Genomic DNA, 23778 nt, shown 5'->3' on the forward strand with positions numbered 1-23778 from the left:
CCAGCCCTCGTACCACTTTTCAAATTTCGTGGCAGAGCCGGGAATCGAACCCGGACCTCCGGGGGTGGCAGCTAATCACGCTAACCACTACACCACAGAGGCGGCTATTATTATTATTATTATTACAAATATTATTAAATTCACATTCTGAATTTTACAGCATTACCAGCGGTCGTGCCCATCGATCACTGGTTTATTAGCTTCCTCGGGAGATCAGTGGTGGTGTCCGACCCATGATCACAGGTTCGATTCCAACCATCCAAAGAGAACACCAAACCCGAAAGATTGCATTTCATTTTAGCAGATCTAAGTAGTCTTTCTACAAGGATGTAGAAGCAAAAGGGAGTGAAATACCAGCACTCTGTTAGCTGTATAATTAAGTCAGAAGTATGAGCTGAGGAAGTATATACCATGAGGAACGCATGTGTCAATTCGGAAACTTCCGGAGAACTTCGAGTCTTGAGCTATCTCTCTTTCGTTGGCAGTGGCGATCTGGTGGACCGAAGCCTAGCACATCTATACCCCTGGTCCCCCCAGCAAGCCGTGCTTGCCAAGGTTAAGGGAGAAGGACGCAGTGTCTGGGCTGCAATACAGTACCTCTCTCCGATGCCTTGCACTCAGAAATGCGAGCGACGTTTTATCTCATTGCGTTCAAGTTTTGTAAATGGACAAATGTGTCAAATGCTTACATTATGATGTGCTTTAGATTTCCATCGTTCTCCTTTGAGGTTAGGGCTTCACCGATAGCCTTAGTAGCCCTCAGTATACGCCACTGGTGTGTGTGTGTGTGTGTGTGTGTGTGTGTGTGTGTGTGTGTGTGTGTGTGTGTGTGTGTGTGTGTGTGTGTGTGTGTGTGTGTGTGTGTGTGTGTGTGTGTCAAACGTGAAGGGTTTCAGCCTCAAGAGGTTACTCACAAATGTCCAGTCAAGTGGCTGCTATGTTGTCGCGTTATCCCACCCACTTAATACTTCGTGAAAATGACTGCAACTGAATCAGCTTCCCAACTGGCACAGGCTATAGTCACGACAGAGAAATGTTGAGGCCGTTGTGTTGTCCCCCCCCCTCCCACCCCCATTTAGTGATAACGCACAGAATATTTATCAAACCTTACAAATATGAGAAGAAAATTGCAATACAGTACCTTAAGTCAACAAATGCCTTTCATTGAATGCACGTTTGCCTAAAACATTAAGAAAAGAAAACAAGAAAGACCTCCGCTGAAATTGTATTCAGGTATATTTGGATACCTGTAAATGCAATTTTGGTTAACCTGATAAATGTGTTTTAAAGTAAACACTGCACTTACTGTGTATCCTAAGGCGTTCACATTGCGCACTAGCCTACTTCCACCATCGTTTCTGTAACACATTGACCTTAATAAATTTCACTTATTAACAGTAACAGCAAAAAATAACACAACTTAATTTTTATTCATTTTATTGCATTACCTACAGTACTGTATAACTGAGTCATGTGACCTAACCTGAAGAGATACACAATCTGTAAACTCTGCGGAAATGATGTAGAACCTAACTTAGATCAGTAAAGGGATGTGCAAGAAATGATAAGACTTTGCAACGATGATATCAGATACGACCTAGGTACCAATCCACTCTCTGAATATATCCTCAGTTACAGCCAGAAATGGGGAGAACATATTCGGATCGAGCCTTCAACAACTGCTTTGGAGTACAAGCTTCTTTTTAAAAATGCTATTTGTTCGGGGCGTCGACCTCGAAAGATCTTTTGCCCCTACTTGCACAATGTGTTATGAACCTGCGTGTAATTGTAATTGCCGAAGTGTAAAGTGTTGAATGTGAGGAAAGGAACGTTAAGAACGACACAAACACCCAGTCCCCAAGCCAGGACCATTAATTATTTACAATTAAAAACCCCTGATCCGGCCGGGAATAGAATCCGGGGCCGCCGGGTGACAGGCGGACGCGTTGCCCCATACACCGCGGGGCCGGACGAGTACAAGCTTAATGGAAGAAGAGTATAGGACTCCCAAGGAGATGATAGGAAATGTGAAGCCGGAGCAAGCTTTGAAAGTTTTCAATGGGTTAGATGATGATGATGACGACTTAGTGACAGCAAATAACTCAAACACACGACACCTCGTAATCTGGAAATTATGAATGACCGCCAGCGGGACTCCTAGACGGTGACACCGTCTCTCAGGCCTGGAGATTGTATCGGAGAAGGAAATGTGTGGAGAAGGTGAGAGGGTTGGAGGCGGTGGCCTATATTAGGAACTGTCCCGGCTTTCGCCTTAGTGCTGGTTCGAGGTCCACTCAGCCTACGTGATCACAACTGAAGAGCTATACGACGGCGAGATGGCGGGCCCAGTCTAGAAAGCCAAGAATAACGGCCGAGAGGATTCGTCGTGCCGAACACACGACACCTCGCAATCTGCAGGCCTTCGGGCTGAGCAGCAGTCGCTTGTTAGGCTGTTGCGCCATGGGGTTTGCTTTGGAATTATGAATGAAATCACATAATATGCAATACTTACTTATTTAGACTACAGTATGTATTTATTTTATTCAGTCTTGTTCTACAAGTATTATCGCCTTTTTACAAGACAAAAGAAACGGAAGATAAAATACAATAGGAAAGGAAGAAATTCTTATAAAACTAGGCCTACAGTTACAGTAACAGTTAATTTACAAGATATGTCTATTATATTACACTTGGGTGCAACTATTATACAGGATGGTCGGAAACAACATGAACCTCCTTGATGGTGTTTCTCACATAGTGCCACATAGGCAACGCAGACTAACCTCTTTTATCAAAGAGGCCTTACTCTAGAGAGTAGTAGTTTCATAGGCCCTGAGTCAGTTTCCCTTTTACACTGTTTGTGGGGGACGCAGATGAAGAATACTGCCACGGTAGGTATCCCCTGCCTGTCGTAAGAGGCGACTAAAAGGGGCTACCAAGGGATGTTCGAATTAGAACCATGAAAATGCTTGTGATGACTGACAGAAAAAATTAAATGCTATTGGAGAGTAATGCTGGAATGAAAGATGACAGGAAAAATCGGAGTACCCGGAGGAAACCAAGCCTAATCATCGCCCCAGAGGAGTGCGACAGACTTCGGCAGCCTGCACAATTCCTATCCTCGCCGCTAGATATGGGGTTCATCAATTCCATTCCTAAGACAATAATAATACACTAATAATAATAATAATAATAATAATAATAATAATAATAATAATAATAATAATAATAATAATAATACTGTTATTTACTTTATGTCCACTAACTACTTTTACGGTTTTCGGAGACGACGGGGTGCCGAAATTTAGTTCCGCAGGAGTTCTTTTACGTGCCAGTAAATCTACAGACATGAGACTGACGAATTTGATCACCTTCAAATACCACCGGACTGAGCCAGGATCGTTGTTTGTTGCTATTTTGCTTTACGTCGCACTGACACAGATATGTCTTACGGCGACGATGGGAGAGGAAAGGCCTAGGAATTGGAAGGAAGCGGCCGTGGCCTTAATTAAGGTATAACCCCGGCATTTGCCTGGTGTGAAAATGGGAAACCACGGAAAACCATCTTCCGGGATCGAACCCACTATCTCCCGATTACTGGATACTGGCCGCACTTAAGCGACTGCAGCTATCGAGCTCGGTGAACCAGGATCGAACCTGCCAATTTGGGGTCAGAAGGCGAGCGCCTCAACCGCCTGAGCCACTCAGCCCGGCAATTCCATTCCTGACTCGGTCAAATGACTGGAAACAGGCTGTGGATTTTCATTTCCATGTCAAAAGGGTGTACAACACGACGACCGGCACCTCCAAGTGGCACACCATTAAAATCTCAAAATAACATGGGTGAGAGAGAAGCTGGAATAAGGTACAGTAGACTACATCAGATGGCTTTGTGCCCCACACAGCGAGCAGAAGGCAAGGAAGTGCCAAACACAACCACTGTTGCTAGCGAGAAATCGCTAGAGGCGGTATTCTCGAAGTTATACTTAATGCTGTTTCTCAGTTCTTACTTAACGAATTTTGATAAAACGAAGGTTACATAAGGTGGAAGGAACGTATGGCATCACTAAGAATTTTTGCAACAAGAAATGCTTAACTTATCTCAAACTCTTAAAATAAGGCAATCCTGGCTCAGTCCGGTGGTATTTGAAGGTGCTCAAATACGACAGCCCCGTGTCGGTAGATTTACTGGCACGTAAAAGAACTCCTGTGGGACTAAATTCCGGCACCTCGGCGTCTCCGAAGACTTAAAAAGTAGTTAGTGGGACGTAAAGCAAATAGCATTAGTATTATTAAAATAAGGCATGACAGTCATCATCATCATCATCATCTGTTTACCCTCCAGGTTCGGTTTTTCCCTCGGACTTAGCGAGGGATCCCACCTCTACCGCCTCAAGGGCAGTGTCCTGGAGCTTCAGACTCTTGGTCGGGGGATACAACTGGGGAGCATGACCAGTACATCGCCCAGGCGGCCTCACCTGCCATGCTGAACAGGGGCCTTGTGGAGGGATGGGAAGATTGGAAGGGATAGGCAAGGAAGAGGGAAGGAAGCGGCCGTGGCCTTAAGTTAGGTACCATCCCGGCATTCGCCTGGAGGAGAAGTGGGAAACCACGGAAAACCACTTCCAGGATGGCTGAGGTGAGAATCGAACCCACCTCTACTCAGTTGACCTCCCGAGGCTGAGTGGACCCCGTTCCAGCCCTCGTACCACTTTTCAAATTTCGTGGCAGAGCCGGGAATCGAACCCGGGCCTCCGGGGGTGGCAGCTAATCACGCTAACCACTACACCACAGAGGCGAGGCATGACAGTACTGCGGCGAAATCAAAATGTCTTCACGCAAGTGAATGTCTAGATTTGAACTATCTGCTCCGCTTGATGTGCCTGTCGCGGTCATACTGTTTCGCCTGCCCTTTTCAATGGTTTTATGAATATATAGCTTATACCACTTCTTTCCATACAATACTCTGTGTGCTTCGATCATTCGGCCGTATCTGTTTATTAACATTTTCAAACAATCTTGCCCGAGATAGTGCAACATACAATCTGTGACAATAAAGTTCCGTGAATGAAGTCAGAACGGTCGATCTGGCAACACTGGGGACACGCAACGCTGCTCCTGCGTAGCAGCAGGTTTTGACCACCTGCTCCCAGCGTTGTTCAGTTGAGCGTCGTGTGTGTCCGTGTAAGACCTGTTTGACACACTGCGTGTTTAGTGCGTTGGTTCTGAACTGCGAACAAGAACATCAGGAACATGAAAGACCAAAAGATCAATGTACAGTTTTGTTTTAAGCTTGGCAAGACACCGAAAGAAACGCATGCGATGCTGGTACGTGTTTATGAAGATCAAGCACTGTCCTTGAAGTGTGAGTACGAGTGGTTCGCCCGTTTTCGAGGAGGCCGGGAAAGAGTTTCTGACAACCCTCGTAGCGGAAGACCGGCGACCGCCGTCAGTGACGAAAACATTGAGAAGGTGAGGACATTAATTACGAACGATCGGCGATTAACTGTGCGCATGATAGCGGATAAACTGCAGATTAATCGGGAATTCGTGCGACAAATCGGTACCCAGAAGTTAGGGAAGAGGAAAACGTGTTCTCGTCTTGTACCACATCACTTGACTGACGATCAGAAGCAGGCACGTTTAGAGGCTTCACAGGATTTTTGTCGAAACGGCGGATGTGACACCAAATTTCTTGAACTGTATTGTCACTGAGGATGAAACCTGGTGTCTCAGGTACGACCCTGCAACGAAACGGCAAAGCATGGAATGGCGTTCTCCGGGATCCCCTCGTCGGGAAAAGGTCAGAGCCGAAAAATCACGCATCACCTTTTTTGACGATATTCCTTACATCCAACGAAACGTGACGAAGCTTTTGAAGCTTTTGAACACCATCCCAAAGGAAACCTTGCAAAGTTTCCAGGACAAGTATCTCCGATCTCAGCAGTGCGTAGTTATGGGAGGGGACTATTTCGAAGGACAGTGAGGTCACTGTCGTGCATTGTTTATCTATGTTGACAGTACAGGACTATTCGCCGAACTTTATTGGCACAGGTTGTAATTTGATTCTATGATTACTAGAAGTTGTCTAAACTTCGAGACCTATCAATGTCTCATGATTCACCGTTAGGTAATTTCGAAGAGAATACAACATAAATGAAGTAAATCGGTCCAGTAGAACGCACGGATTTGCCAAAGCTGTTTTAATAAACTCGTTTAATATATAGACACGGAAATATACCAGAACATATAATATATAACAAAAACAATAAAAAAGATATTGCTATTTGTTCGACATATCTATAGAACAGATGATAACAGATTGACAAAACAGATAGGCTAATAAAGTATCTTTGGAAGAAAATGTCAACAACGAGCTGGATAAGTTTACCAAAGGTCAAAAACGATTTAGAAAGAAATAAAATAAGAGACGAGGAAACTGTGTCCGTCTCTGTGGTGTAGTGGTTGGTGTGATTAGCAGCTACCCCCGGAGGCCCGGGTTCGATTCACGGCTCTGCCACGAAATTTGAAAAGTGCTACGAGGGCTGGAACGGGGTCCACTCAGCCTCGGGAGGTCAACTGAGTAGAGGCGGGTTCGATTCCCTCCTCAGCCATCCTGGAAGTGGTTTTCCGTGGTTTCCCACTTCTCCTCCTGGCAAATGCCGAGATGGTACCTAACAAGGCCACGGCCGCTTCCTTCCCTCTTCCTTGTCTATCCCTTCAAAATTTCCCATCTCCTCACAAGGCCCCTGTTCAGCATAGCAGGTGATCCCCCTCAGTTGTATCCCCCAACCCAGAGTCTGAAGCACCAGGACACTGCCAGTGAGGTGGTAGAGGTGGGATCCCTCGCTGCGTCCGAGGGAAAAACCGATCCTGGAGGGTAAACAGATTAAGAAGAAGAAGAAGAAGAAGAAGTAAACTATAGAAAGAGAGATTTAAAAAAAAAGAAATTTTAATATGGAAGGAATCAAAGGAAGAATGAACAGGAAACGCGATTCAAAGTGGTGTGAGGAGAGAAGAATAAAGCACTGATGAAGGATACTGGAAAGAACGGAAGAGGAAACAATAAGGAAGATGAAGAAGAAGGAGAAGAAGAAGAAGGAGAAGAAGGAGGAGGAGGTCGGCCTCCGTAGCATAACAATTAGTGTTATTAGCTGCCGTCCTTGGAGGCCCGGGCTCGATTCCCGGTATTGCCAGAAATTTAAGAATGGCAGGAGGGCTGGTGTGTGGTTGAAATGGTACATGCAGCTCACCTCCAATGGGGGGGGGGGGGGGTGTCTGAAAAGAGCTGCACCTCGGAATGAGGACACGAGTTTTTTTTAGAAGAAGAAGAAGAAGAAGAATAAGAAGAAGAAGGTGCATGTTAATTCTGGATGTCTCTAACGTTGGAACATTTCATGAAAAATGGGTTAGCAGCTTTTGCGTTTCGCAAATCGAATGGCCGTAACAGTTCAGGTGTGCTGTTGACTGCATATGGCCTGGCAATGTCGTGCAGCAACACACCTCTTGCGAGAAATGTTGGTCTCTTTCTGTGAACTGCTACCCTCAAACGCTCCAGTGGCAGCAGCTATAACTGTCGCTCCCCTGGTGAGGAAATCAACCTTCTGGAACATCCTCCCTACAGCCTAGAGCTGGCACCTTGTGATTTCCATCTCTTCGGACCGTTGAAGAAGCACCTGGGCCGTCATGGGGTGGCTCCAGGGACTGGACGCAGATTTCTTCCATCTCGACATCCATGCTTTGGTGTACCGTTGGAACAAGTGCTTGGACAAGAATGGTGACCGTGTTGAATAGTAATGGGTAGTCTATCAGTGCCTTGCTACTGTGTATCCTTATATGAAAATGTTTCCAATCAGGTGAGGAAATAAACGAATGAAGAAGCTTCCATCTAGCGACGAGGATTGTAATTGTGCCGGCTGCCGAAGCCTGTATCACTCCTCTGAGACAATGATTAATGACTGACAGATGAAATGAAATGATATTGGAGAGTGTTGCTGGAATGAAAGATGACAGGGAAAACCGGAGTACCCAGAGAAAAACCTGTCCCGCCTCCGCTTTGCCCAGAACAAATCATATGGAATGACCGGGATTTGAATCACGGAAGCCAGCGGTGTGCTGTCGCTTGCACCACAGATGCTCGCTGTGTCTTCTTATATCTGACTGTAAAATAAAATTTCTCCGTGTGAGCTCTTCCCACCTTATTTCTTGAAGCGCCTTTGTACTTCGTTCGAAATTCACCTCCGAGAAAGGGGAGCGAAGACTTCGAGAAAAAATAAAATCTTCTTGTAATTTTTATCTCTCACACGGCAAAAGTAGACTGCGTAAAAGTTCCAGAATGCTGATTGTGTGAATAAAATGTAATTGCTTTTAATACATTACTGTACACATTTTGTTTTTTTTAAACACTTTAAAAGTTGTTTCATAGTTCGTCGAGACCATCATATGCTCCCAGAACACGGAATACAAGCCCGGAAAATACAGACATTGTCGAAATTAAAAGGTTTTTATATCAACAAATAGCGAAGCCTCCGTGGCTCAGACGGCAGCGCGTCAGCCTCTCACCGCTGGATACCGTGGTTCAAATCCCGGTCACTCCATGTGAGTTTTGTGCTGGACAAAGCGGAGGCGGGACAGGTTTTTCTCCGTGTACTCCGGTTTTCCCTGTCATCTTTCATTCCAGCAACACTCTCCATTGCCATTTCATAGCATTTATCACTCATTAATAAATCACATTGGGAGTGGCGACCCCATTGTAATAACAATTCATCACATCGCTGACCCGGTCAATGACTGGAAAACAGGTTGTAGGTTTTCATTTTCATTAACAAATATCATAGATTTAGAAAGTGCCTATGTCGCTTTTTGCTCCCGTTGACGTCGCAATGAACACTGCGTCTGATTGAAGGTTAGCCGAATTTATTAGCTGATGAATCTGAGAACCTTTGTACTCGTTCTCCAATTTTTAAGTCGGAAATATATATATTGCTAGTTGCTTTACGTCGCACCCACATAGATACGTCTTAGGGCGACGATGGGACAGGAAACGGCTAGGAGTGGGAAGGAAGCGGCCGTGGCCTTAATTAAGGTACAGCCCCAGTATTTGCCTGGTATGAAAATGGTAAACCACGGAAAACCATTTTCAGGGCTGCCGACAGTGGGGTTCGAACCTACTATCTCCCGAATACTGGATACTGGCCGCACTTAAGCGACTGTAGTTATCGAGCTCGGTGGAAAATATTCTTCGACACCATTTCTAATTTATAACATCTTTCAGCAGAACTTCATACAATTTTTAGCTTGTATGAACTGTCTCATGGAAGTGAATCAGAAGCTAAACTGTCCCCGCTCTAACTACAGAACAAATAATTGTTCGTAATGAATTGTGTTAAGGCTTGCCGAGTGGATAATGCTACAGCAATGCAAACTTTTCTCGGCTTCACTTCGTAGTTTACATTATTCTTTTGCCTCAGCTTTTTATGTTGGCTCCCCTTCTTAAAGGAGTCGGAGAAAAAAAGACGGAGAGGGAAACGTGGTGATAAATGAGAAGACATACGCCCATCCAAAGTGTTCTTTCTGCACGCATAAAACTAGTAAGCACTGGCCATTATTTCTAGGACTGGCTTGGCTTGGCTTCTGAAATATTCCCGACGACAAAACTGGTAACGAGTCCTGCGGGAATCATCGAGAGAGATTAAACTCGGCCGCCTTGAAAATTGATGATGTACAAACTTAGAGCTTCTTTCTCTTCTTCTTCTCTCAACAATTCTTTACTTTTCTCTATGGTTATGACCTCGCCCCGTTTGTTTCCGTCACCGTGTCCCGCCCAGTGATACCTTTACAGCACCTACTCAGGTGACAACAGGCGATAAATTTAAAAAAAATATTAAACACTTCTTTTTTTTTTTTTTTTTTTTTTTTGCTATTTGTTTTATGTCGCACTGACACAGACACATCTTATAGCGACGATGCCATAGGATCGGGCTGTATAGGGCTAGGACTAGGAAGGAAGTGACTGTGGCCTCAATTGACTTACAACCCCAGCATTTGCCTCGTATGAAAATGGGGAACCACGGAAGATCATATTCAGGGCTATCGACAGTGAGGTTCGAGCCCATCATCTCCCAATGCAAGCTCAGAGTGCTATGCGACACAAACCGCGTAACCAAATCCCTCTGATTAAACACTTTCATTAAACAGTCTTCATAAAGGAGAATACTGGAGTGTGTCCAAACTGTTACTTTTTCCCTACTTGCTGAACGTCGCTCTAACTTAACAATGGGATGCGTGGTAGTGTTGGCTAGCGCAAGTTTATAGTGTGTGTATGCCTCGAAACACTGAGCCGGCACAATCAGCTGTCTCGATACAAGAACGCTTCACTGTTCAGAAGCAGTGAGATTGTTCCGTGTGTCGTGTCGCGTGGACAGAAAACTCCAGTCGTTCCGTACATGTCGGCTACATCGTTCTTTCGAAACAGCAAAGCTGTGAAACAGTGACGTTGCTTTCTTTATCCTCTCGCCTCAATAGAGACATTGCCCTGAAGATGAGCCGACACTCGCTAACAGATGTGTAGTGAAGTATTTGTCAGGATAGCACTTATTACCAAATTTGAAGTGGTAGTAACAGTACTTTCCGTTTGGATCATACTTCTTTTTGCTTCGGTTTCGGCTCGAACTTCGACTGCGGGGCCTAAAAGTGCGCATTGAAGCTATTTGTTGCTCTATGGCGACTATCTGTGCAGAGCGTTTCGTGATAGCATTGTTACTTACGGACGCATCAGTACCGTTATTTTCTACACTGTAAAGTTTACTGCAGGGATTCATTTCAATGATTTTGTCGTCCATAATTGCTATTTTTTCCAAGTTTTCGTCAGATACGATTAGAACATGTTTGATAGAGTCCGGTAATTTCTCAAGCCACAAAGTACGAAGCACTTTTTCGGAAACATTCACGCCTGCTAAGGACTGCATTTTCCTTAAAAGCTGGCTAGGTTTCAGATCACCTAATTCTAGGCCTGTTACCAACCGTTTTATTTGTTTATCTTCGCTTTCCGTGAAGATATTTAGAAGGTGTTCTTTAGCCGCGGAATATTTATTCAGTTTCGAACTTTTAATAATGTCCCAAATGTTTTCGAGATATTTAGGTTCGAGTTGAGACACGAGGTAGTTAAATTTAGTCTCCTCTTGAGTAATTCTTGAGATAGAAAACTGAGCTTCCACTTTAAAGAACCATATTTCCGGTTTTTCTATCCAGAAAGGAGGGATCTTGATTCTTACCTTGTTAGCTTCACCCATCATGTGTCCTGAATGAGATTCATTTGCCGTCGGCGTGCCCATTGTGTTGTTTTCATCCATTATTCTTCACGCTAACACTACACTTATTGCACTTCGCGATGTTTATTACGCACTTCCGTCACTGAATCACGTCGAGGTCACCAATTATGAAGCGAAGTATACAAATTACATAGCGAAGCACACAACACACTGAATCCACCTTAGCTACACTTTAATTTTGCACCACAATTATCGTTATACACAAATATACAGAAACAGCTCACTCCGTCTTTGCTTTTTCTGCCCGCCTTTCTCCCTCGGCAAAGATCGGTTATCTTCGGTTATTAGTTCAGTCAAAGTCCACTAGGGGCGACCTACAGATGCTTCATAATCCGAACCCCGAGTCAGGTTACTAAAAGAAGAATGTACTCCGCAATGTAAGGTCTTTGTTTTACACAGAAAAAGGGCATTATTGATCTCAAAGCAGGGGCATACTATAACAGAAAGACGCTCCCGTTTGTCAAGTGCAAACGTTTCGAAAACTTTAAGTAGATGCTTTAAATGGGATTACGTCGAATCTGTACATATAATACAGATCTTGGACTCTCCTTGGATTTAATTACCGGTTTTATAATCATCCAAGTTAGTTCAATTACTTAGACTACTATTTTACTATGCTTTTTTAACTGAATTACCGGGCGAGTTGGCCTTGCGGTTAGGAGTGAGCAGTTGTGAGCTTGCATCTGGGAGATAGTGGGTTCGGATCCCACTTTCGGCAGCCCTGAAGATCGTTTTCCGTGGTTTCCCATTTTCACACCAGGCAAATCCTGGGGCTGTACCTTAATTAAGGCTACAGCCGATTCCTTCTCACACTTAGCCCTTTCCTGACCCATCGTCGCCATAAGACCTCACTGTGCCGGTGCGACGTAAAATCAATAGTAAAAGAAAAATGTGTAACTGGATTAAGAATACCTATTTTGAACTCTTTGCATTTCATTAATAATTGTATAATTATTCAAATTAGTTACTGTTTTAGTGTGCTTTGTTTGCCATCTAGCGGGCCTAGAGTAAAACGGAACGTCGAAATTGACGAGCAGACAGCCAAATGGCGTCAAATCGAAATGTCTGCACACGGTAGCTGAGGCCATACGATTATTATTATTATTATTATCTATTTATTATACTGCATTTTGTGCATTTGCTCATTAAATATGCTATGAACCTCATATTTTATCGTTATCAGAAAGTCATGCCTTTGCTGGCAGGACCTAGTGCTTACAGTGCACTATGTCTTCTGGTATAGACTAGAGCAATTTTGACCGGGCGAGTTGGCCGTGTGCGTAGAGGCGCGCGGCTGTGAGCTTGCATCCGGGAGATAGTAGGTTCGAATCCCACTATCGGCAGCCCTGAAGATGGTTTTCCGTGGTTTCCCATTTTCACACCAGGCAAATGCTGGGGCTGTACCTTAATTAAGGCCACGGCCGCTTCCTTCCAACTCCTAGGCCATTCCTATCCCATCGTCGCCATAAGACCTATCTGTGTCGGTGCGACGTAAAGCCCCTAGCAAAAAAAAAAAAAAAGAGCAATTTTGTTCCTTTCATGACTTGTCTCTGTCTTATCCTTGGCTTTGACAATACGAAAGTGACTGAGGTATGAGCGATGCTAGTAATAAAAGTACACTATGGATGTTTTATTTCACGAAGGCTTTGGCCTATCTGTAGGAAATTGTATCTGTAATCGAGACTATTCATGGGGTGTCCGCAACCGAAACGGTCCACAGTAAAGACTCAATTAAAAGGGGAAATCCCTGGAAAGAGCTGGCACTCTTTCCAAATATTTTGTGTCCGCAAACCAGACTGTCCAGAATCGAATCTGTTCGCAATCGCGACGACACCGTCATTTCGCCCATCTCTTACGGGGATAGTAGAACGTAGCGACACTGGCCTTATAACCTTCCATTTCATTATAAAGTATGAATGAATGAATGAATGAATGAATGAATACAGGGTGTGATGTAAAAGACCTCACAGCAGGCTCTTTACCTTTTTATAAATATGGAAATCGTTTCCTGTTTTAGAGATGTTTAACATAAATTGCCTCCTATTTGCCTGGGATGTTGAATCTTCAAATCCGCCGCTGAATGCATCTCACATGCTACTACTTGTTCACCAAGTAAATAATTATGCATCATCGACAGATAAAATTTACTTTCCACAAGAGAATGAGTAGTGGAGTACAAAGTTGATCGTGTACTGCAAACACTGTGAAAACAGTGTGGACTGAAAAAAGGGACGTAAAGGGGTGTCGATTTCATCTATGGTCTCAGAGTTGGTACAAACCAAACCAAACCCCTTGGCACTACAGCCCTTGAAGGACCTGGGCCTACCAAGCGACTGCTGCTCAGCCCAAAGGCCTGCAGATTACGAGGTGCCGTGTGGTCAGCACGACGAATCCTCTCGGCCGTTATTCTTGGCTTTCGAGACCGGGGCCGCTATCTCACCGTCAGATAGCTCCTCAATTCTAATCACGTAGGCTGAGTGGACCTTGAATCAGCCCTCAGGTCCAGGTAAAAATCTCTGACCTGGCCGGGAATCGAACCCGGGGCCTCCGGGTAAGAGGCAGGCACGCTACCCCTACACCACGGGGCCGGCTCTCAGAGTTGGTAGCCTATCAAAAATTACTCTTCAGTAAAAAGCAGAAAATATTATTTCCACGTCAGCGATGATTGCCGTTGACGGTCTTGTCAATACAAATCTAAATTCGTGTAAATTAGCTTGTACGGTAACAATGTAGACCTACCAGATGTAAATGATTTGGAAATTAGATATAACAAAATCATTGTAATGTACACTTTCTGGATAGACTAAGTAGTGCGACCACGCGTGTCAACGCGCTACGACTATGGAGCAAAGATCTGCATTCGGAAGGTGAGTGGGTTTGAACACCGCCATCGGCTGTCCTGAGAATGGTTTTCTGTGGTTTCCCATTTTCACTTCCAGGCGGAGCCTTTAATGGCCAAGACGGCTAAATCAGAGTACAGATTCTTGGGAATGCCCACGCTTTGAAAAATTCAACTAAGAATTTTGATACGGTTCATCTTGCTCCGATACTTCACACAACTTGTACTACGTAGTTTACAGTGTTTCCATACACCTAATAAAATGAGAAATTTGATATTTCGATTTTTTTTCTTTTTTTTAAGAAACGCTATTTGTTCGGGGCGTCGACCTTGACAGAACTTTTGCCCTTACTTGCACCATATGCTAGGAACCTGCGTGTATTTGGGAATTGCGGAAGTGTAAAGTGTTGAATGTGAGGAAAGGAACGTTAAGGACGACACAAACACCCAGTCCCCAGGCCAGGGATATTAATCATTTACAACTAAAAACCCGGGGCCGCCGGGTGACAGGCGGACGCGTAGCCCCCTACACCACGGGGTCGGACTATTTTGGGCTTAATGATTATTGTAATAATAATTTCGTGTGGCCATTTCTAGCCGGGTACAGCCCTTGTAAGGCAGACCCTGCGATGAGGGTGGGTGGTATTTGCCATGTGTAGGTAACTGCGTGTTATTGTGGTGTAGGATAGTGTTATGTGTGGTGTGTGAGTTGAGGAATGTTGGGGAGAACACAAACACCCAGCCCCCGAGCCATTGGAATTAACCAATGAAGGTTAAAATCCCCGACCCGGCCGGGAATTGAAACCGGGACCTTCTGAACCGATGGCCAGTACGCTGACCATTCAACCATGTTCTGCCAAACACTGAGGTCCAGTACCTGTAAACTTGCATGGTACTGTACTGTAGGCCTACTCCATGGTGTCCTACTTTTCACATTGATCGTGGCTCAGTTCGGTGGTATTTGAAGGTGCTCAAATACGTCAGCCTCGTGTCGGTAGATTTACTGGCACGTAAAAGGACTCCTGCGGGACTAAATTCCGGCACCTCGGCGTCTCCGAAAACCGTAAAAGAGTAGTTAGTGGGACGTAAAACAAATAACATTATTATTACTTTTCACATCAATAAAATTCCAAGTAGCCAATTGTACTTTTCTTGAGGCTTCAGTCGCTACCTTGCCAGCTCTTACCTTAGTCGAAAATATATTTGTGTCAATGCAATGTTAAACAACTTGCCTAAAACATCTCTAACGTAGTGTTGTACTTTTATTGTTTTCAGCCAAACTGGGAGACGACTCCGGACACTCCAACAACAACAAATGGTCCTCTCAGGCTTGCTCCACACCGCTGTTGGTGCAGCAGGCCAACAAGGCACTCGGATCTCCTCAGCAGGCGCCGCACCATCAACACGCTCACTCCCACCATCACCACCACGCAGCGCTCGCATCGCCCTTCTCCTCGCTGCTCGGAGCTGCTGCCGCCAGCGGCAGTCCTGCGAGTTACCTGCTGGGCGGGCCTGGAGACCCTCTGAGCCTCAACAAAGCCACAGCCAACCATCTTTTCTGAGCCGCTGTCCAATGGAATGAGGCCGCCAACATACCCTACGAGCACTCGCACAGACATCACTTAGTTGAAGAATTGAACTTAAAAGCGAATTTCTTAGGGCGAGATGATAAGTGATCTCAGTCCATCAACTTTTCACAAGTGATGACTGTGTAATCATGGCTTGTTTAGACTGTGATCCGTAACCTCCCTTCTAAATACTCGTCCAGATCAGTGGTACGATTTCAAAGTGCGGACCAAATGTCCCGACGTGAATAATCGAACCAGCAATCTATTATCAAAAGTTAAGTTTCCAGAGTGAACCAAATTTAACTTCACCTATTGGAAATGGGCTAATTATATAATAAACTATTCCTTAAGTGTCCATCACTGGATTCAAGTCGAATAAAGATCTGTCATACGTCAATGTGTAATAATAATAATAAGAAGAAGAAGAATCATAATAGGGAGAAGAAGCAGATAGCTGGACTGGGTGGCGCGTTCGATCCAGGGACAGTCCCTGATCTAGTCAGAAGGTGCTCAAATACGCCAGCTTCGTGTCAGTTGATTTACCAGTGCATAAAAGAACTCCTACGGGGCAAATTTCCGTCACACTGAGTCTCCGAAAACCGTAAAAGTAGCTCCTGGACCGTAACACCATATTATTATTATTATTATTATTATTATTATTATTATTATTATTATTATTATTATTATTATTATTATTATTATTATTATTATTATTTCGCCAGTTTAGGATGCCCTTCTTCAATTATTCCCATCTGGTTATTGGATATTACTAAATTAGATCAACGCCCATCTCTAAAATGAATAAACCTTTTCTTAGGGAGGAGCAAACAGCTTCTTTTGCTTGACGGAATGTCATGTGAAGTAGGTACCATTGATCTGATTAAAGATATTTTTCCCTCCTGTTTACCCATATCGAGGCATGGTTCGGATCACGAATATAATGTCTAAATGGGGTATAAGGTCTCATACCAGCAACGAAGTTGTTAAGAAATAAACAATATTATATCTGGTGTTACGATAAACTAACTTCTGAGTATAGACTGCTGTCAGACCGAGAGGACATTCATATCGTGTGATGTTAAGTCCATTCTACTGTATAATTGTGGATTAGTTGGAATTTCTTTTGTAATATACGGATGATCTTTGTGAGCTCTCGGCTATAGATTACTTGTTAGTTGTGTGAGAAATCGACAACTGTGTTCTTTGTCAGCAAGAAGCACAATCCTGAACAATCTGACTAATATTGCTGCTAAAGGTGTGATACGCGGATGTATGTGTGTGTGTGTTAAACTTTTAAGTGTTTAAATATTTTCTCGTAACTTGAAAAGACAGTGACTTTTATGTTGTCACTGGACATTCCACTGCGGAAATCAATACAGTCCACTGGAGAGCGAAACGAACTACATCATTTATATACTTCGCTTTCAGGTTGATTTCTGAGCCATGCCCTCTGAAGATTGTTAACAATGTCATAATTTAATAGATGCAAAGTATTAAAGAAATTTAAAAAATCGAGTCCAAATGTATATGTTTACCAGTCCATTAATAATAAAATTCTATTACTTTAAAAAGAGTTTGGTAATTACCTTTATGCCACATGTCCTACCTCCACACAACGAGATGCGGGAAAAGCTTCGTAATCTCATTCTTTGCCATTTCTGTACAGATAAGTGGTAGGTATTACAGAGATAACCAATTTATTGAAAATTCCACTTCCTCGAAGTGGAGTTTGCTCATACAAAAGACACTAAAAAAGTATGTTACTAATGACATAATGACTGTAGACGATGCTGATACAGTCTAGTTATCCACGTAAGAGGGCAGAACATAAATATGATGATGATGATGATGATGATGATGATGATGATGCTTGTTGTTTAAAGGGGCCTATCATCTCCTAATGATACGAGATGGACGACATGATATGACCATTAAAATTTTAATTATCCACTGACTCTAATTTATTACAAATGAAGATGAACAATGATTGTGAATTTAAAATAATCTGTGGATCTAATTCGCAATGCCTTACTTTCGATAAAATGATAGATGATCGAATAAGACATTGCCTTAAAATGCCATGATAGATCATGTAAATTACTATTTAAAAACACATTAAGATACAACACAAAGTAAAATAGAGTCAAATTAATAACACGTAGCGAACAATAATACAAGAACTAATATGAAACACTATGTTTATATGTGATAAAACAAACCACTATCCCTCACAAAACGGATGACGAAGTCTGCTGACTGCTCGTCATCAGAAGAACATAAATACAAATTCCTTGTAAATGGAGAGCAATGAATATAGATTTGTAGTATGTGAAATACAAACAAGGTAGATTTGCACTTTTAAACTCCATACAAATGATCCTTTAAGACAGATAAGTGATCCTTCGAGTACAGAAAGGACCACTTGTTTAATAAAAGCATTCTTAATTGGCCATTAACATTCCTGATATTAACCTCCAGTTCTTTTTGTTTTGTTGATTATGCGTACTTGATGGGAGTGGAATGGCTTAGAGCATTGGTGTTCAGAGTGTGGCAAGCGTACCACTAGGGGTACGTGGAGTCGTCTCAAGAGGTGTTCAAATTTATCATAACTTCTACGTGTTTTCATTAATAACACGTAGTGAACAATAATACAAGAAGCCTGCTCATTTTCAGTACTCTTGTTTTGATTTAGTGTGTTTGTCTACACTACACCGAGTCCCCTTTCCGAACTATTCATTCTAAAATATGTGTCAGTTCGTACCTCTTTCAAGTACAGTGTATATCTTATAGTACATACAACAGTAATTGTTGCATTACTAATTTTACTCTTGTGTGTATGTACAGTATATCGCTGCTAGGCAACGAAAACTTCGTAATTCCACACACCAGAAAACCACGTTTCTCCATCTGCCTTGTGAAGGCTTGCCGCTTTGCCTGAGAAGGAACAGAAGACTCCAGTGGTCGAATAATTGGGCTATGGTTAAGCAGTGAAAATCCCTGGAACAGTTCTGAGGCTATTGCTGACCGCTCAGTTTGGGTCTTCTTCTGTAAACTTTACTCCGAAGGAGTTACGAGGTTTTCTTTACCCAGCGACGATATAATACAGCCTATTATTGTTATTATTGGGGAACAGCGTGGTGTGGCGCTTTAGCTGATTGCCTGTCATCCCGTGGACCGTGGTTTAATTCCTGCTGTTCCTGTGATGGGATTTTCAGTTGAAATTCCCATAGTGTCAGGAAGGCCATGTGACATTAAATCCCCGGCCACAACTCTTCCGTACCTCGGTGCGTGCAGGGACCCTGAGCAAGCTGGAGAAGCTGGGATGATGATGATGATGATGCTTATTATTATTATTATTATTATTATTATTATTATTATTATTATTATTATTATTATTATTATTATTATTATTATTATTATTATTATTATTATTACGGCTAAATTTTTAGCGAGCTGTCCTTTGGTCACAGGGGTTCCGACTTCGATTCCCGGCAGGGTCGGGAATTTTAACCATAATTGGTTAATTCCCCTGGCACGGGGGCTGGGTGTATGTGTCGTCTTCATCATCATTTCATCCTCATCACGACACGCAGGTCGCCTACGGGGTCAAATAAAAAGATCTGCACCTGCGAGCCGAAGACCTCGGACACATCCCGGCACTAAAAGCCATACGCTATTTAATTTTTTCATTATTATTATTAATAATATTATTATTATTTCTTTATTTCTTAATCTGCTTACCGTCCAGGGATGTTTTTCCCCTCGGACTCAGCGAGGGATCTCACCTCTACCGCCTAAAGGACAGTGTTTTGGAGCGCGCGACTTTGGGTCGGGGGATAAAACTGGGGAGGAGGACCAGTACGTCGCCCAGGCGGCCTCAGCTGCTATGCTGAACAGGGGCCTTGTGTGGGAATGGGAAGATTGGAAGGGATAGACAAGGAAGAGAGAAGGAAGCGACCGTGGCCTGAAGTTAGGGACCATCCCGGCATTTGCTTGGAGGAGAAATGGGGAAACCACGGAAACCACTTGCAGGATGACTGAGGTGGGAATTGAAACCCCCTCCCTCCCTTCTACTCAATTGACATCCGAAGGCTGAGTTGACCCCGTTCCAGCCATCGTACGACTTTTCAAATTTCGTGGCAGAGCCGGGAATCGAACCCGGACCTCCGGGGGTGTCAGCTAATCACACTAACCACTATACCACAGAGGCGGCCATTATTATTATCATCATCAACATCCAGTTACTTGGTTGAATAGTCAGCTTAACGTCCTTCAGTTCAGAGAGCCCCGGGTTCGATTCCTGGTAGGGTCGGGGATTTTAACCGCGCCTGGTTAATTCCTCTGGGTGTTTGTTGTGTTCATCTCAAGTGTTTAAGTTCATTTCATCATGTCAATTATCAATTAATTAAAAAAATTCAGGTATAAAAATGTACAGTATAGGCTATAAAAGTGACTTTCACGAACAAGTATCAAGAATTCAAATTGAGGTTGGTTACATGATCGAACAAAACCGACAACCAAACTACTAAAAATGTATTAGGCCTATTAATATTATTATTATTATTATTATTATTATTATTATTATTATTATTATTATTATTATTATTATTATTACGTAGATACCCATGGAGCAGAAAGAGATTAAAGAAGGTGCCGGGGGTGGGGGAATGGGTCTAACTACAATGTCAAGAATTGAATTTAAAACTTTAGAATTTCAAAAATCAACAAATAACAACGTAACAGGTACAATTAGCAATTTAGAAACAAGTCAAGGAAAATACAATATAGTGAATTCCATAAGTCCTGGGCTTCAAACCCTTCGCTTTGCGATTCTTGAGCTCTCAGCTCAAATTTACAAAGAGCACAAATTTACTCAAGGGCAGAAATCCCCTAATTCATGGAGCACTTGCTCCCAAAATACAATATCTAGCCTTCCAGGGGCACTCGTTACAATCACAAAAGAGCTAACAGGCTCTCAGTTTCTTACTGCCTAGGTACTCAACGCAACATTAAATCACTCTCTGGTCTCTCAAACCACCATTTACAAAATTGAACTTACTTTTACAGGGGTATTAAATACCCAACCTACTGAGCCTTCGTGGAATAAGAATAAGAGGTTAAATTTGTTGCCCGAACACAAAAATGAATGGAGGCGTCTACTTGCACTCCTAGGTATGAACACACACAAAAAATCTAAGGGGCTCTAGGCCGATGAAACAAGGGCTATCCCCAAACTACTGAGGTGACTCGTATAGAAATTACATTACCATATTACAGAATGAAAAACAGTTATGAAACGTATTCACCTCAAACCAAGATGAATGGGGAGCTCGAGAGGGTACATCACTCTCTATCCCCGATTTACAGTTAAAGATTTATGAAATTTTTACATTAGCCGACAGAAAGTTACATTTTTAGAAAAGTAGGTTACATGGTTAACGATTCGAACCTTTCCCTCGGGTTAAACTGCGGAGTTAGCAAGAAAGAAAGATGTTATGTGACCATTACCTTGTAGATGTACTGCCGACCGATGAAAGAGGCCGCCCGCCTCCTGCTTTGACACACACACACTCAGTAAGATGACGATCAATTGGCCAAGAAACGTGAAAATCCGCAGTCTATAAACCCCCAGGGAAGGTTCGAGACTATTCAAGATTAAACTAGCCACACCCTCTCAAGTTTATTGGTTAATTTCAAAGTTACACTCAGAATTGAAGAAGAAGCCGGTGATAGGTGGAAAATAAATAACAGAAATTAGAGATTGGCTGGATTCAAAACTGGTGGAAATAATTGGAAGAATTGCCAACCCAAAAATAAATGAACATCATTCAGTTACAACAACCTATAAATACAAAACTTCGTTAAATTAGAACTTCTTACACTTTGCACCAGAGTGCGTGATCATAGTTTTTTAGTAGTGTCATATATGGGAGAATGTCCAAACTTCTTGATGAATAGCAAACAAAACAAGTAGAAATTCACTCAGGTTAGGAAACAGCACAATAACAAAATTACTCAATATTTTAGTGGTGACCTCTTCTGATTAAAGTTCCAAGTTGGTGTAGTTTCAGTTTCACTGTTTTACCAATAGAGGAGTTCATTCAGGCGCTAGTTTTGAATGCGCGGCGTTGAAGTGTACCCCCCGGTACAATTATTATTAACTTATTATTCGATTCCCGGTACTGCCAGAGATTTATGAATGGCAGAAGGGCCGGTAGGCCTACACCTCCATTGGGGGTGTGCGTGAAATGAGCTGCACCACCTCGGGATGAGGAAATGAGTTTACATTCCTTTTTATTAGCATGGTGAAATGCCAGATAACAAAAAGCATATTCTTACGAAGAGGTTAAAACATGTAACTTACTCTAATTTATAGGCTACTGTTATTCCAACGGCACTAAAAGCCATACGCCATTTTGCTAGTGTATAAAAGTCTGCTTTTTTTTTTTTTTTTTCCACCTTGTTATTATCAGTTTATTAGCTGTTTTACACTTTTACTCAATGCCCTGCTGAGCAAACACAGAATAAGTCCATTTGTATCGACTGTGATCATCATTCTCAGTGCTAGTGAAAATATAACCTTCTTTAATATTGTCTTAAACTAAAGGAATGTTTCCTCTTCATCTCCGTCAAATATCGGTTCCTCTTGACTCTGAACGGACAGTTCTGAGTGCTTCGTCATAGAAAGGTCGCTCACTGTCACCGAAGACTTTAAATTACGTCTTGCCTCTTCTCATGACTGATACAGTTGACACTGGGGATAGTAGAAGTAATTCTGAAAGTTAAGTTCCTTTCCAATACAGCCCTGAATAGGTATCCGTACGACCGATGGATTTATTTTCTTTGCAGAATCGCAAAACACGAGCCTGTGAAAGTTTTATTGGCAGTAATGATTTAAACACATTCTTGGAAAATTTCTTGAAATCCTTGCAGACCCAGTCCTCTCCATATTTCTTCACTTGTCCAAATTTGTTCAGAATCCTGTAATAATCTGCTGGACTTGCCATATTTTCGTAGTTCCTATACTCCTGATGTGCCCGAAGACTTGATCAGCAGGTAAGTATGAATGTCCTCTCATATGAAATACAAACTCAATCACATCCTTGAATCACTAATCAACAAATAATCTAACAGTAGTGTACTGTCCGGGCTGACTTTTCTCTTCTAATAGCTTCAAGAAGTTAGCCAAGCAAGATACCACTTCTTTCGATCCTTTTCAGTCCATGTGTAAAAATAAATGTTGTTCTTCTCGAGCGTCCCATCATGAATCATAGATTAGCTAAGGGTTTATTCTGCTGCATGTCCAGAACAACTTTCAGAGTTGATTGGTCATCCGATTTCAGTATGTGGTAAAACTTCTTTGCTCGCAAACTATGTAGTCTATATTGTTCCGTTATGAGTTTATGGCTATCATTTTTGTTATTAGTTTTCATTATTTCCATCTTCTTTGTTGCACAAAATGAACATACATCAGATTTTGGAGAACGAAAGGCAATATCAAACTTACTCGCGAATATGCGATAATATTTCGTGTATGAACACTGTAGTCCGGAGTCAGTTTCTTCTCTTTCCCACATACGATACTTTTTTCTCACTTTCAACGTAGAGGGAAGATATGAACGTGCAGTTTTCCCTCTTGAATAACGAGACTCAACAGTTTAAAACTTTTTGATGTGATGTACAATGTTGCGTGTGATACCAACGTCTGTTCGTTTGATTCGTGAACCACCTCTCCCTTCTTGACCAAAGACACCTTGACCCACCTGTAAGAATTTCCTCAAACCCTTCAGTCTGTCCAATGTGATGCTTGTTACTGACAGAAAAGACTTATGACAGACGGGAACTTGCAATCCATTTCCTTTCTGAATAATGTACTCTACGACTGCTCGATCTCTCGGATTCTGCATCCTAGGTCGTTGTTGCTTTTCTTTTTTTCTTAAATCTGATGAACCTCAATAAAAAGTTGTCTTGTTCAATCTTTGATTCATTGCTGTATATTTCATTGAAAAAGTATTTTATGTCATCGGTAGTTAAACCATAA

At 42.6% G+C, this 23778-nt stretch overlaps 1 protein-coding gene across 1 annotated transcript in view; it reads left to right on the top strand.

Annotated features, from left to right (window-relative positions):
- Window positions 1–15731, top strand: part of LOC136867401 (paired mesoderm homeobox protein 2A-like) — a 324225-nt gene extending 308494 nt beyond the window's left edge. The window contains exon 4 of the mRNA XM_067144596.2: window positions 15445–15731. Coding sequence (XP_067000697.1) covers window positions 15445–15731 — 287 coding nt within the window. The remainder of the gene's footprint in view (window positions 1–15444) is intronic.
- The last annotated feature ends 8047 nt before the right edge of the window (window positions 15732–23778 follow it).

Source organism: Anabrus simplex, chromosome 3 (assembly GCF_040414725.1).
Source record: "Anabrus simplex isolate iqAnaSimp1 chromosome 3, ASM4041472v1, whole genome shotgun sequence".
In the NCBI taxonomy this organism is placed as follows: Eukaryota; Metazoa; Arthropoda; class Insecta; order Orthoptera; family Tettigoniidae; genus Anabrus; species Anabrus simplex.